This window comes from Dendropsophus ebraccatus, chromosome 3 (genome assembly GCF_027789765.1).
Source record: "Dendropsophus ebraccatus isolate aDenEbr1 chromosome 3, aDenEbr1.pat, whole genome shotgun sequence".
Classification (NCBI taxonomy): Eukaryota; Metazoa; Chordata; class Amphibia; order Anura; family Hylidae; genus Dendropsophus; species Dendropsophus ebraccatus.
Genome location: NC_091456.1, coordinates 126,196,215 through 126,212,254, shown reverse-complemented (window position 1 = coordinate 126,212,254; position 16,040 = coordinate 126,196,215). Strand labels below are relative to the sequence as shown.

At 40.8% G+C, this 16,040-nt stretch overlaps 1 protein-coding gene across 5 annotated transcripts in view; it reads left to right on the top strand.

Annotated features, from left to right (window-relative positions):
- The window catches only part of PRDM6 (PR/SET domain 6), a 136,512-nt gene that overhangs the window by 89,220 nt on the left and 31,252 nt on the right, over window positions 1-16,040 (top strand). For all 5 annotated transcript variants that reach the window (XM_069964559.1, XM_069964558.1, XM_069964561.1 and 2 more), the window contains one exon: window positions 13,334-13,461. In XM_069964559.1, coding sequence (XP_069820660.1) covers window positions 13,334-13,461 — 128 coding nt within the window. The remainder of the gene's footprint in view (window positions 1-13,333; window positions 13,462-16,040) is intronic.

Genomic DNA, 16,040 nt, shown 5'->3' with positions numbered 1-16,040 from the left:
CTATCTCTTTAAGAAGACAATATTCACGGAAAAGTAGATCTTAGTATCCCAGTTTAACCCCTCCAGTTCTGCCAAATTGTATAACCTAGAACACTCTAAAACTCCTATGAGTTAGCCTTCCACTTTATCTGAAGAGGGTTGCATGGGAAAAAGATTCCGCAGTTAATTTCTTACAAATACCAATTGTTAATTTGTTCTTACTTGAAAATCTATCAAGAAGTAGTATATATGCCAACAAAGTAAAAAGTACATATATATCTTACTAGACTTAATGGGTGCAATATCATGAATAGAAGTATCCATGTCTGTTTCTAATTATTGAACCCTTTAAGGCATAAACCACATTTTACAAATCAAATATTTCATATTATTTTATAGCAAAATGAACTTAGTCTGAACTGCTATGCAGTATGTTAAGTGTAATAAAATATTAATGGCCATTGCTACCACTAATGAACATTACATTTCTTGACAGTAAAATACATAATACCTGTCATGACTGGTAACTGTTACTTTATTAATTATGTTTTCCATAATAAACTTTACTGTTCTTAATTCAAAACATTATGTGAAGCCTTTCTCCATATAAAGATCAAATAAAGTTCAGCATGACATGGTGAAATACAATTATTTGTTTAGAAATACGACCCGAACATTGTGGTTTTGCTTCTACGATACACTTGATGCCGGTACCAGATTTGAACCACATGCAGCCACATACAAACTAGACTTGAAGACAGACTTTGATCTTTGTTAATTTCATATTCAGAAAATGTTACATTACATAGACATGAACCAAAGAAAACAGAGATTTGCAGCAGCTGTGTTGACCCAAAGAAAGGTACCATGTTTGCAACACAACATGCATTTTTGCTCTGAAGATTTTAATATTGTGCCAAGTGAAATTGTAGTCATATTATGGCCATGAGCCTGGATATAAACTGCATTGTTTGGCATGTTAGATACTAAGAATGTTATATTTATAAATGAGAATGTGTTTAAAGGGGCTCTGCTGAGGTTTTTTAACGTAGTATAGGCTATAGGAGGTTTCTTAAATAGGAAAAGTTCATCTATAAACCCAGGCTCATTGGAGACACAAAAATAAATGTTTATGTACAAATGAAACAAAAATGTTGGTAAGTTTTATTAAACATATTCAGTACGGTGCTCCTAAATGTGAATTCTCATAAAAATGATATTTATGTTGTACTGGGAGAAATTAGGAAAACTCATTCTTCTATGTTCAGGGATTTAGTTTGGTATATACATTTTTACAATTTGCTTTACAATGAGGACTAATTGAATTACCTATTCTGTGGGGTGGATAAATGTTATTGTAGTTAGACCTCTTCATTTCTCAGACCCCATGTGTTCCAGATGAAATACTAGTGAACTCATTTTTCCAAGCCTTGAAGAAAGATTATAAATCATTTCAGTAATGAATAAAAGGGGTGGCACTCAGCTCCATAACTCCCATAGAGTGCAGCTGTAGAGTGCATGCACCACTATTACTCAGTACAAATTCCCCTTCTTGCATATGAGGAGAAATATAGTGCTCAGAACTCTGTTCTTCTTCTCCTAAGGGTCCCTCATTGCCTCATTGAAGAGTCTCAAAACACAGGACTAGCCAGATATCCCTGCGGGAAGGACCCAGCCAAGGACAGCCAAAACCACTGTATTAAGTGGCCCTATAAGTCATTACATTGACTTATAGGGACACTTAATATGGTGCATTTGGTGGTTTCCTTACAGGAGCCACCCCTTGGCTGGGTCCTTCCGGAGGGATATCTGGCTAGTTCTGTGTTTTGAGACTCTTCAATGAGGCTTCACGGGCTCTTCTTTTGCATATTCATGTTTCCCAGGGGGCAATGCACCTAGGATTTCACTGCATTGAAACTCTTCAGTAAGGCTCCACTGGCTCTTTTTTTGCATATTTTAAGAAGATTGTCAGGGGTTCGCCTTATATGCCGGAAAATGTTAACCCCTGCCTGACCGCAGAGAGACATCTTTCAATCAGATCTAAGGCTGATGGGGCAGGGAGAAGCCACCAGGGAGCACCTCGATGACTTGTGGTTTGGGCAGCATGAAAATCATAGGTCCCCTTCTCATCTAGACCTCATCCACATCTTATCCAGACCAGATTTTTTGATGGATTCTCAGGCTACCATACATTATGTGTAAAGGTAATTTTCTTTGAGAAGACCAGCCCCATAGAAGACTGCATTTAGGTGATCTTCTCAAAAAGGTTTCACTGTATTTACTTACACAGTGATGAAGAGTTATTCCGATGATTTGATATAGCATGATTTCAATTCCCACCCTTTGAACGGTGCTATTACAACTTTAATATAGTACACCAGAAGCAAACATACCAGTTCATTTTTAACTCGCGGAGCTGATTGGAGCCTCTGATCAGGAGGAATGTTTTGACTAATAGTTTTAAATATTGAAATTGTATGTCATCTGAGACTTTGTAGGCAAGAGGTCACTTTGCCAAAGTATGGAGTGTCTGAGAATGGGGCTTTCTTATACGGGTGAGAGAAAGAATGCAGGATACTTAGAAAAACATAATAATTTAGAGAGTGGCATTCCATCTGAGATATAAAACTGTAATCAATTCTAGAAAGAAGTAAAACCACAGGAGACCATTACTTCAATAAAATAAACATTTTCTGCAACTTTTGGTCATCAATGTAAGAGCAGTTGTTCTCAGCCATTCTTCGACATCTGACTGGAGCTCCATCAGCTTGAAAACAGGAAGTAGTTACTCTGCCATCACTTGTCAAAACCTCACAATGTGCTTTGTCTGTTAAATGATCCCATGTTTACGTAGCTGTTATGTTCTGAAAATATTCACATGGACTTTAGTACATTGTCTTCTGGTTCTCTAAAGTCTATTCTAGGACTCCCAAATCTTGTATTTTTTTTTCATTGCTGTGCAAGGCATAAACTGTGACTGAGTAGAGGAATGCTTTTTAGTTGGTGCCACAGATGCAATGAGTGGTTCTGTGAGTACAAAGCTTAGAATGAGGGCAGAAATAGTACAGTGTGATCACATTTTACTTGTTGCAGACAGCACTGCATTATTTTTATTCCTTTGTTCTCTGTAGAAAGTCTACACTAAACTCACACCATTGTTGGCCAGCCTATTAGATTGTCTCCAAATGTGGTTTCATCCGAGGCCTGAATGTCCTGCTGTTTGCAGGGCATGTATGGCCACTCTCCAATACAGTCTATGCAAAATAAGAAAACAAAGTAAGCATGCTTCGCCGACTCTGTATCTCGCATTCAGAATAATGGAGAGTTCATGAGCCATGAGCTCCAGGTAGAGCACTTAAGGGCAACATAATTTCTAAGTATATGATGTTACCGAGCCACCCACTACTGATGTACACAATTTTATGGTATTGTTAAAGGAGAAGACCCTGAAGCCCTCATGGAGATTGGCTAGACAGAATGTCTCTAGCCAAGCCTGCCATGCTGGGCTATTGACTGATCACAACAGATGAAACCCTGAGATGATGTCCGGCTCCAGCTGCACGAACACCGTGCTCCTGCTCTCCCCCCTGCCCACACTCCTAGGAACAGCTCGAAAATTCACCAGGGTAAGGCCAGGCTCCAGCAGGTGATGGAGTGGCTGCTGTCTTGGGGGCTGCACACCCTCACCATCAACCCTGTACTGGTTGGACACCTCCGACTGGGTCCTGGTGATGAGTGGCACCCTCCTTATATACCAGACCAGTGCTCCCTAGCCTGCAGAATTATAACTACAATCATATTGCTACAGATTGAAGCTGACATACATGTTGGGGGCTTTAGTTCACAGCTTCTGGAGTGCCACAGACTTTATGGATTCACAGAGGTGGGCTTACTAGGCTATTGGGACACACAGGAGATCTAACTACTCTGTTGGAGCACAGAGGGGACCTTACCACTTAAGGGCCACGAAGGGGACCTGATTGCTATATGGGCACAGAGGGGACTTGTCTACTATATTGGCCACAGAGGGAACCTCTCTACTATATAGGCCACAGAGGGAACCTTTCTACTATATAGGCCACAGAGAGAACCTGTCTACTATATAGGCCATAGAGGGGACCTGACTACTATATGGGCACAGAGGGAACTTGTCTACTATATAGGCCACAGAGGGAACCTGTCTACTATATAGGCCACAGAGGGAACCTGTCTACTATATAGGCCACAGAGGGAACCTGTCTACTATATAGGCCACAGAGAGAACCTGTCTACTATATAGGCCACAGAGGGGACCTGATTACTATATGGGCACAGAGGGAACTTGTCTACTATATAGGCCACAGAGGGAACCTGTCTACTATTTAGGCCACAGAGGGAACCTGTCTACTAAATAGGCCACAGAGGGAACCTGTCTACTATTTAGGCCACAGAGGGAACCTGTCTACTATATAGGCCACAGGGGGGACCTGACTACTATATGGTTCATGCATTCTATAAAAAGTGATAACATGTTCCTTTTAAGAGCATCATTTTACTTGACTGACTGTGCCCTTTTTTATTTATTGGGGAGAGGGGAATGAATAATCTGTAGCCAGATACAACTGGCAAAAGCTCCTACAGGAAAAAACAACATTACTGACCCTTCTTTTTTTACTTCTGTCATTAAGGGAACATCAGGTGACCCCCATACAAGTTAGATTTATTTTAATGCTAAGAAGTCAAACAATATTGAAGTAAAAAGTCAAAGACGTTCTGATGGAAAGAAAAATGTTATGAATTTTGAAGCTCTTGAGGATGAGAAAAATATGAAATAGCTGGTGAATTTTCCAACAGTATATGAATCTTTTGACAGGAGATTTAGTGCCTGGAAAGTCTCACTTCATAAATATAAGCTGATTGAGATTTCCATGATTAGTTTGAACTAACTGTTTACTCAAGGCCTCATGAGAAAGCTAGCTTTGAGCTTTAAGAGTTGGTCATGTTGGAAAATACTATCGCTGTCAATAGAATACTTTTAGGATCGACACAGAAGAATCTAGAATATGTTATACAGATCATGTCTTACAGTTATTCAGCATGCACTGAAGAGAACAGCCACAGTCAGTTGTAAAGGAGCACATAGTGATGATCTGGTTATTCGGGTATATAATTTTCACATTCTGCTATGTTATTAATGTATTATTAAAGGTTATCAAGTATATTGTTCTACAATTGGACATAAAGGGTATTACTAATTTTGCAGCCATATTTTATTTTGCCAATGCATCTAAAAGAAAAAAGAAAAATCAAGGAATGTTTCAAATTGTCTGGATTAAAAAAATATTTGACTATTTTGTGTCGACATCTCTGATGCAGAATTCTTTGACTACATTTTAGCCAACTACAACCTCTGTGTAGTTTGATCCTGCAGCCATACTCTTTCATCTGACTACTGCTCCATGATAACATATGTTATATAGGCTATAAGGAGCAGAGAACAGATAGAAGAGAGCATGGCTGCAGGAGCAGAATGCACAGGGTTTGCATGTGGTGTATGAAAACACAATGACTGGACATCATAGGAGCTATAGATGTAAACTGTAGGAAATTTAGAAGAACACACCGATCTGTTCTGATATTATGTCACTGGTATTATATAGTGTTTATTTCAGTTTTTTACTACCGTGTATATCCAGGAAACTGTTAGGAATGTATTGTACTGTTAAACGTTTCCATGATTTAATATAACTGATGTTATGGAAGAAAACACTACAGATCTAATAGATGTATAAATGACTAGTGCTGTTACTCAGGATTGAAGCTCCATATTCTTTAATCAGAATTTACCGCACATTGTTTTTCTAAGAGAGATGCTGCTCAGATAGGTGTACATCCCAGTATGGAAGATGGCGACTTTCCAATTCCCTGAAAAATGGCAGGCATGTCAGACTGAACAGCTGGATGAAGAAATATTTCACTTTAATTTGGAAGAAAATTTTTTTTCTTCCCAGCGGGTCTTTCTTGAACGAGTATAACATCAAAGAAGGCTGGTCTCACCAGTCAAACTTCATCTGGCTTCAGTAAGATGCTAAACTACGCTAACCTCATTTTTTAAGCAACATTTTTACTTGTAAAAAGTGAAAAATTTAGAGACATTTTCTAACCTCAGACTGAAGGCAGATAATAAAAAGTTAATCCTTAGTCATTTACTTCTGTCAAATGAAGACCACCAGCATGAGTGATTGACCCACTTTGTACTCATGGTCTCTGACAATCTAAAAGATAAGTAAGATTCAGTGTGTGGCAAGGAAGCATGAGCCCCTAAAATAACATATAATCATGTGTTATAGAACAAAGTCACAGTGATCCTCCAGATCTTAGCTAAAAGGGTTGATCAGGTTAAAAGGGTTGTCTGACATATTTAAAAAAATTACATGGCACTTTGGATTATGATAAAAGAACCTATACTCACCCCTTTAGTCCACATCACTTTTAACACAGCTCACTCAGTCCTCTGTATTAACTTTGTTCACATATACACACATCCCCACTGTAGCCGATCACTGGCCTCAGTGTAATACAGCACAAGACCAATGAAGTCAGCAACTGGTGTTGTGGTTCACAACATTGCTGCGGCTCTTTAATGCAAAGATGAAGTGGAGGACCACAGACACAGGATAATGCCAAGGGCTGACAGACTGTTACAGGTTTGGGGAGAAGTCCATGCATACCTAATATCTTAAGCCCCTATTACATGGGGCGATTAAGAGGAGCAAATGAGCGCCGACCTATCAGGTTAGTGCTCGCTTGCTCCTCTTTGGCCGCTGGCTGCCAGCGGTATTACAAGCGTCAGCAGTAAGCGGGTAAGAAAGAGGGATGCACTGGGAGCTGCGGGGGGGCTGCCCGGGTGATCGCTAGAGCCCTTAGAAGATAACGGAGCGATGGCAGCATATCTCTGCTATCGTCATCCTTGTTGTTTCAATATGTTGAAAGACAACGATCAGCCGACATTGTGCATATCGGCCGATTGTTGTCTCCTATTACACTAAGCGATTATTGACCGTAATGGTCGGTATCGGACGAATATGGCCGATAATCGCGTAGTGTAGTAGGGCCTTAAGTCATGCACCTTACATGACTGAGATAAATGTTGTACAAGATCCTGGCCATCTCCTCCGTGGCACTTGTGGTGGTGGCTGTGTCCTTCTATAACATTTATCTTGGTTATGCAAGGTGCATGATGAACACATGAGGTCTGTTTTGCATGTGACCTAATAAAATCCTATAATGTTGAGTAAACTGATTTTATCAAACAAATAATAACTAATTAACAACCAAAGTGTGCTGGTGGGCTACCCTAGGTCACCAATAATGGACATTAATGAAATAAATGAAGAATGAATGAATGATGAAAACCACTTAAACCACCACATTATTACATATCGGCCCCGGTGTACACCACAGAAAAGGCACAGATTATTACTTTCTTTGTGGTGTATACCAGCTGTATGTCTGGCTCACCTCATGGGTGGGCAAGGAAGGGGGGCATGGCAAGACGGGAGGAGGCATAGGAACAGGTGAAGATTTCTGTACAGGCCTGCAACAGGCGCAGGTCCCGTCAGCTTTACTAAGAGGTGTGCGTCTGTTAGTAAATCCGAGGGGGAAAATGGGGCTAGGACTTTATTTAAGAATCGTACACCAGTCTTGATAAATGTCCCCCATAGAGTCTGATAAATGCGTCTGATTTGCTCTTAATAGGATGTCTTCAGTGAAAGGATTTCCTTTACAAGAAGCAAAGCTGTTGCCAGGCTCTGACAGGGGATTTACATATTTAGCATTGGGGAATGATGTTTGTCAGATTTCCATGGTTGCAGGTTTCAACTTTCATAAATGAAATAGTGTTAGGTGAAAAAGTGGCTCATAGTCCATGCTCACTATTGTGCATTATTTTAAAGAGATTATTCAATTTTATAGTCTAATCACCTAAAAGCCTGTTTTCTGTAACTCTTCTTGAAAATTAGAGATGTTATTCAGGGAAAATTACATTGTCTTCACAGGATAGGGGACAAGTTAGAGATTGTGGGGGTCTGACCTCTGCTGACCTTTTTTTGTGCCTTGTTTTCTAGTTCCCCAAATCACAGAATAAACAATAGGCATTTGTATATAAACAAATAGGTATATAAAAAACTGAGTATCTGTATGTCACAGAAAAATGTACCTTTTATGAAGTTTCTTTAATAACCCCTTTATGTCAGTAATCTGTGTGTGTGTGTATATATATATATATATATATATATATATATATATATACACACACACATTCCTACTGCACTTAGCCCATGCAGTAGGAATGTATATTTACGTTCCTGTTCTAAAGGGGCTGTAAATGTGTGCAGGGACACTCCAATGCGAGCGATCCCGCACACATCAATGTAGCTGGGGCTGTCATTAACCTCTTAAACACTGCGATGCATAGCGATCTCGGCGTTTAAGAAAGTTCATTGACAGACTGAGCACCTGTCACTAGCTGATTGGGAACCCGCAGGGTACCGATCACTTGTACTGACAGGTGGGGGTAAACCACTTACCTCTGTCCTGTCGGATTGGCGAGTCTGCTATGCTATGCTATGGCATAGCACAGATCAGTATATGCAATCTAATGATTGCATGTTTAACTGTAAAGGAAAAGTGTAAAATAAAAATTGTAAAAATAAAAACTTTAAAAAATATACATATTTTTTTAAAATAGAAGGACGTCAAACCCATAAAACAAATATGGTGTGTGAACATAACCTTAGGCATTTGTGTGCATCCGTTTTGGTCTGTTTTTGCATTGACTTTCATTATAAAAAAAAAAAAAATGGATCAAAATTGATCAGGTTTTTTTTTAACTTGCACAAAAACTTAGCCGACCTAATTTCTGTGTCCTTTTAAAAATGAATCTGTTTTTTTTTTTAATAATAGAATTCAATGGAAAAACGGATCAAAACGGGTGCATACAAATGCATCAGTTTTTTTTAACTGTTTTTCGACCATTTTTTGCAAAGAACGGATGAAAATGAATTGCAAAAACGTAGTGTGAACCCAGCCTTACTATATTATTTCTACTAGAAATTATGCCAGATGGTGTTAATTTGGTAATACTTTTTATGACCATCTAATTATAAAATGTCCATTCTTCAGCTGAAAGACATTTTGTGCAGAGAAAAAGTCTTGCAGATCAGTGAATATCTTGTCAAACTGGTACTATAGTTAAGATAGCAACAAGCACAGTCTTTCAGACGTCAAATCTAATTTTAGCCTGTCTCCAATCAGGGATTAGCATATCTGTAAGCCCCAACATCAAAAGTCCGACATGTTTATTTACAAAGTGATCAGTAACTTCAACATAAGAAACTAGCTCTGGTGATCCTCTACAAGATACTTGGCCAAAGCTGTCATGATAATACAAGTGTAGTCTGTGAACTGACTATTGTCTGCATACCAGTATATCAGTCTAGTAATATCACAGTACTGGAGAGGAGATTATTAGATAAACATTTAGAAAGTAATAAAGATGTAATGTTAAATAACAATAACTGAATCTTTCTCAGACTGCATTACATGTATTCATTATACAATGGGTGGTCTTTCTTACTCTGGCGGTAAGACCATTTTGCACTGGTCAATAATTGTTACAAGTCATTTGATTCCAATCTATAGTATCAATTGGCCAGTGTTAATGAAAAAAGGATCAAACACAAAGAAAAATGATCTATAAATGTGCAGGTTGTGGTTACATTAACATGTATAGGAGCATTGCTACACTGCATTCAGTGGAAGGTGGTTTCTTCCCCTCTGGGTATGAGGATCACTTTGATAGACACAACCATCCGATCCTTAAAAATGGTTTAATCCTCCAGTACTTCAGTAATGGTCCTTCTGCGATAAAGTCCTTTAAAATTCAAACTATAATATTAATAATAATAATAATACTTTTATTTGTATAGGGCCAACTGATTCCGCAGGACTTTGCGTAGTTTTGTCAAGTTTGGTCCCCGACCCCATTAGGGATCACAATCTAATTTCCCCCATCTATATGTTTTGGGCATGGGAGGAAACCAGAGTTCCTGGAAGAAACCAACACAAACATGGAGAGAACATACAAACTCTTTGCAGATGTTGCCCTTGGTCTTGAAGTTAAAGTTCATCCATCCTTGAATCCTATAAACCTAATTCAGTTCATCACAATGTTGGTAAAGTGAGAAAATGAGAATGAATAAGGCAAAATTCCAATGCAAAGTTTTTTATGAGAATAAAAAAAGGAAGGCCCCCTAATCCAAACCCAACGTGGCTGCTCCTTTCCTCTATTCCTCAGAATAAATGACTGAAGTAAACTGCTGGTACCCTTGTCATTAGACTGTTACTGTCCTGTAAAACAGTGGCATAAAGTAATGTTTATATGTTGTTTTACGCTATTAACTGACCATATGGCTAGAATGTATGTACAAATTTTGCCACCACCAACTGTATAATTGGCGCGCTATAACTGTCCCAATGTGGAGTATGCTCTCAGCATAGTACTCATAGTACGGTAGGGACGTTGCTCCTATGTGTACCTGCTGTGGTAACCTAGGCTGTTAGCATAGGGTGCCATGGTAACACGGCCAATGGCTGATTAAGGGAAAGGGCTGCACGAATATTGGAAGTGATCACTGATCTAGTATTTCTAGTGCAACCTTTAGTCAGCAACACTTCTAAGAATCCCTAGCCTGAAGCTGAGTCTGGTGTGGCACTGGCTTTCCTGCTCAGGATCAGAACGTACACCAGATTATGACGCATGATCCCTGTGATCATGTGCCACAAACTAGTGTACCTTTTGCTCCTCAGCAGGAAATCCTGTGCTACACATGAAACAGCCTTAGGACCCTATTACACCAACAGATTATTTGACAGATTTTTTTAAGCCAAAGCCAGGAATGGGTTTGAAAAGAGGAAAAATTTAAGTCTTTCCTTTATTACCTGTTCTCAGTTTATAGTCCATTCCTGGCTTTGGCTCAAAGGTCAGATAATCTGTTGGTGTAATAGGGCCCTTAGGCCCAGCAATGCATAAAGCATCACTGGATTACTTAGCAGCACAGATCTCAACACTGATGGGTTCTCTGTTAAGGAGAAGGAGTAAAGACCCTTTTGTATGTGCAGATCTGGAGGAGCAAGTAAGCACCTGTCAGGCCTGCGCTCACTTGCTCCTTATTTCCTGCTCGGTGCCAGCGCTATTATTTGCACTGACAGTGAGCGGGTAAGATCGTGCGGGGAGGGGAGGGGGGAGGGGCTCACAGGACGATCTTTAGTTAGTCCAGAAAGCCCTATTGCACCAGGCGACGACCAGCAGACTATCATTATCTTTGAAGTTTTTCTTTAACATGTTGAAAAACAAGGATCAGCCGACGGCCATAACGGTTGATAATCAGCCAAGCACGGCAGATAATTGCTTGCTGTAATAGGGGCTTTAGGGTCAAATTAAACAATAACAGTTTATCGTAATAACGATCGTAACTAATGACTATCATTCTGTGGGTTATGGTGAGCTTTTTCAGGTCATTCCTAAAAGCTTGTTTATCGAATCAGTATTCGTTAAAAATCACTTTGTCTAATAAGACCCTTACATTATCCAGTATGATATAGATAGCAGTCTTCTAATGGCATTTACATTTCATGCATAAATCATACATAAATAAATGTTATAATGACTCATGCCAAATTACATATCACATAGTTGTTTTAAAGAAGCAGTTCACTTTTTATTTTTTTCGCCCCCCCCGGGTAGCCGCTGTCAAGTATACTTACAGAAGATGATCGGTGTCCCGTTCCCGTCGGTCAGTTCCGTCCCGCCGTGCCGTTCACATCGGGCGCGCGCTCACTTCCGCCGGCGCTGTGACTCCTCTTCTCTCCCTTGTCATTTGAACGCCGGAAGTCACGCGCTTCCATAGAGAATGCATGGAAGCGAGTGACTTCCGGCGTATAATCACTGGGCAGAGAAGAGGACTCGCAGCAGCCGGCGGAAGTGAGCGCGCGCCCGATGTGAACGGCACCGCGGGACGGAAATGACCGACGGGAACGGGACACCGATCATCTTCTGTAAGTATACTTGACAGCGGCTACCCGGGGGGGGCGAAAAAAATTAAAAGTGAACTGCTTCTTTAATGCAATAATACTGCATTTAGAAAAATTGCTACACTCCACCAGCTTTCTTATATTACATCGATGTGACTTATGGTCAGTTGTGCCAAATCTATCATATCACAGGTTAGGCAAAGAGTTAAATTCAGATTAAAACTCAGCTAAACATCAGAAATACCCTCATCATACAAAGCAAATTCAAAAGTCAGTGTTATTATTCCTTCTAATTGAATGTATGTGTGGTGTTGCTGATCTAAGGAGATTTTTAGATGAATATTTACAACATATGTGAACTTTTGACTATATGATATGAGGGCAGATACCACCCATACACCGATACTTCAGATGACCATATGCTGATTTTCAGAGTATTGATATAGAAAATCATAATATAATCATTCCTATGCTTTTGCACTATACTATAATATATTTATTCTCTTAAGGAAGATTCTTTGCATATGAAAACTAGTACCTTGGCTGTAAGGTTATTCACACAGTTTGAGATCAACCACTCAGTACTGGAGGCTAAAGTTGCCCTTATACCTTATATTAATAACAGTTATCCTTCCTGTACTCCCTATACACATGAATGTTTGGCACGTTCATTTGTTCTCTACAGGAAGGGCAGAGGTAAGCTGCTGTCAGAAAGCCCTAGCTAGGCTTATCTCTCTGAGAACTAAGGAGTAAGGCGATCATGCCACCAGCGGCTCGTACAGCTAACTTTTACATAATAACACAGCACAACTTAAATGTGCGCCTGAGATCATCTTATGGGAATAGGAGCTGGGAAAACAGCAACTAAATATTCTCTGATAACACAACATGTTTCTGTCACTAAGGTGGCATTTTGAATGTCTTTGCCATCCATTTATAAATTCCACATCAACCCAGAATTCTTGACTGGCAGCTCATTACATGGCCAGTAAGCCAAAACTTGTGTGGGAAGCACAGGGACCTCTGAGATGTTCTGTAAATTTGTTTAATGCACCAAAGATTGGACTGATAAGACAGGATGAATTTATAGTCCATCACAATGTGTTTCCCTCTTAAGGCAGATGACCCTCAGGGTTCACACATAATCTGGTGACAAATGACTAAATTGAGTACTACATTCCTATAAAAGATATATTAAAGCACTGGTGGCAAACTGGAAAATGACTGTCGACTCTAAATGTAGATAAATAACTTATTGAACCTGCAACCTCTTCCCCTCTAGATATATGACCAAGATGGGACACTACAGCACTTTATTGATGGAGGAGAGCCCAGTAAGTCAAGCTGGATGAGGTACGTCCGATGTGCCAGGCACTGCGGGGAACAGAATTTGACAGTAGTTCAGTACAGGTAATGTGCTCAAATTTCTGAATTAAATATAATTTAATCATTGATTTTTGAGAAAAGAAGATACTGGAAACACAGATGCTTTTACTTAGAATGGTCATAAGAATGAAAATAATGTATATATATATCACACAATGTATATATCACACAGCATGTTTTCTAGACTTCAAAAAACAGAGAACTTAAAGGATAGTAATAATAAGCAAGACTGGAAAATTCATTTTGGTGGAATTTTACTCATCCCCCTCCCCCCATCATTCCATCACATACTTATCTGGGATGTGCACTGCTTGAAAAGCACAGAATAATATTAAATAGGGAGTCCAGTGACTGGGAAGCAGTAGGATATCCTCCAGAGGGTAAACGGCTTCTTCTTGTGGCTTTCTATTGGGAATAATAGAGAGGGGTCTTCAGCAGAGCTCCCCTCTTTCATGACATTCATATACCGTTATAAAGGCCTGTTCACACTGAGCAAATTCGGTGGAATTCCGCAGCAGATCTTTCCACTGCGTAATCCCTACAAAACTATCAGCTCAGCTTCTACTGCCCTATATCACAACTTGTGAGAAGTTCCCTTTAATAATGGGATACAACTCTAAATATTGCTCTCATTGTTGTGAATCTAAGGCTGTGTTTACACAGAGATTTATCTGACAGATTTTTGAAGCCAGAGTCAGGAACAGACCGTAAACAAAGAACGGGTCATAAAGGAAAGACTGAGATGTATCCTCTTTTCAAATCCATTCTTGTCTTTGGCTTCAAAAATCTGTCAGATAAATCTTTTTGTGTAAACGCACCTGTAGAAAAAAAAAACTATTTTGGGAGCTACGAAATTAAAGTTAGGTCTCTCCACAACTTTTTTTTTCCCTTCAAATTCCATGAAAATTCCATTGATATGACTAATATGCAAACTTAAGCACACTGGTGAAATGTGAGATGAGCTTCTAAAACATTTTTAACTATACAAAACTTTTTAACACAAAAAGATCATATTCCTTCATGCACCCTGGTGGGCTGTGGAAACATCTTATTCTGCGATTAATAAAATAGTTAGCACAGAGATGTAGAAGTGACAGCCTATATAATTTACCAGGATCTTAACACATATGAGCATGTATCCTAATCAGACTGTCAAAAGTAGTTGAAATTTAATTATTATACATAGAATATAGCCTACAGGCACTAGCTGTAATACAGTATACGGTGTATTTATTAAACAGCACTCAGTTTGGAGAACCATAGTTTGGTACTTGCCTACTCAGAATATTATTTAGTGTACCTTTACAAGTACTGCATTGAAGTGGATTTCATGCTGCGAGTTTCACTGTGAAATCCGATGTGATACTGATTAACCCCCTATTAACCTCCTATGCCTGATGCTGCAGCGAGGTTAGTTTACGCCGCAGGATGACACAGGCGTAGGAGCTGCGTCTGCGTCATCCGCGGCGGTTCCCGGCAGTGGCTGATTAAATGTACCCTGGGCCCCAGGCTGTCCACCCAACCTGCCCCCCCCCCGGTCAATCCGCCCACATTATAATCCACTACTGCCCCTCCCAATGCTGTCCCCAATAAACACTGCCTGCCTCCCCTCCCTGCTGGCCCCAATAAACATAATGTTTGGTCCCTTGCTGCACAGAGGATGTCAGGAGAGGAGGGTGCTGATCTTAAAGGGGAGGTCACAGCAGCACAGAGGATGTCAGGAGAGGAGGGTGCTGATCTTATAGGGGAGGTCACAGCAGCACAGAGGATGTCAGGAGAGGAGGGTGCTGATCTTATAGGAGAGGTCACAGCAGCACAGAGGATGTCAGGAGAGGAGGGTGCTGATCTTATAGGGGAGGTTGCAGGGTCACAGCAGCACTCTCCCCCTTATAGATGGTCACCCTCTCCCCCCTTATAGATGGTCCCCCTCTTCCCTCCTTATAGATGGCCCCCCTCTTCCCTCCTCCCCCCTTATAGATGGTCCCTCTCTTCCCCCCTTTTAGATGGTCCCCCTCTTCCCTCCTCCCCCCTTATAGATGGTCCCCCTCTTCCCCCCTTATAGATGGCCCCCCTCTTTCAACCTTATAGCTGGTCTCCCTCTCCCCCCTTATAGATGGACCCCCTTCCCCCCCCCCTTATAGCTGGTCCCCCCTTTTAGATGGTCCCCCCTTCCCCCCCTTATAGCTGGTCCCCCTTCCCCCCCTTATAGATGGTCCCCCTTTCCCCCTTATAGATGGTCCCCCTTTCCCCCCCTTATAGCTGGTCCCCCTTTCCCCCCCCCCCTTATAGCTGGTCCCCCTTCCCCCCGTATAGCTGTTCCCCCTTTCCCCCCCTTATAGATGGTCCCCCTCTCCCCCCCTTATAGATGGTCCCCCTTTCCCCCCCTTATAGCTGGTCCCCCTTTCCCCCCCTTATAGCTGGTCCCCCTTCCCCCCCCCTTATAGCTGGTCCCCCTCTTCCCCCCCCCTTATAGATGGTCCCCCTCTTCCCCCCCTTATAGCTGGTCCTCCTTTCCCCCCCTTATAGATGGTCCCCTGTCCCCCCCTTATAGATGGTCCCCCTTCCTCCCATATAGATGGTCCCCCTTTCCCCCCCTTATAGAT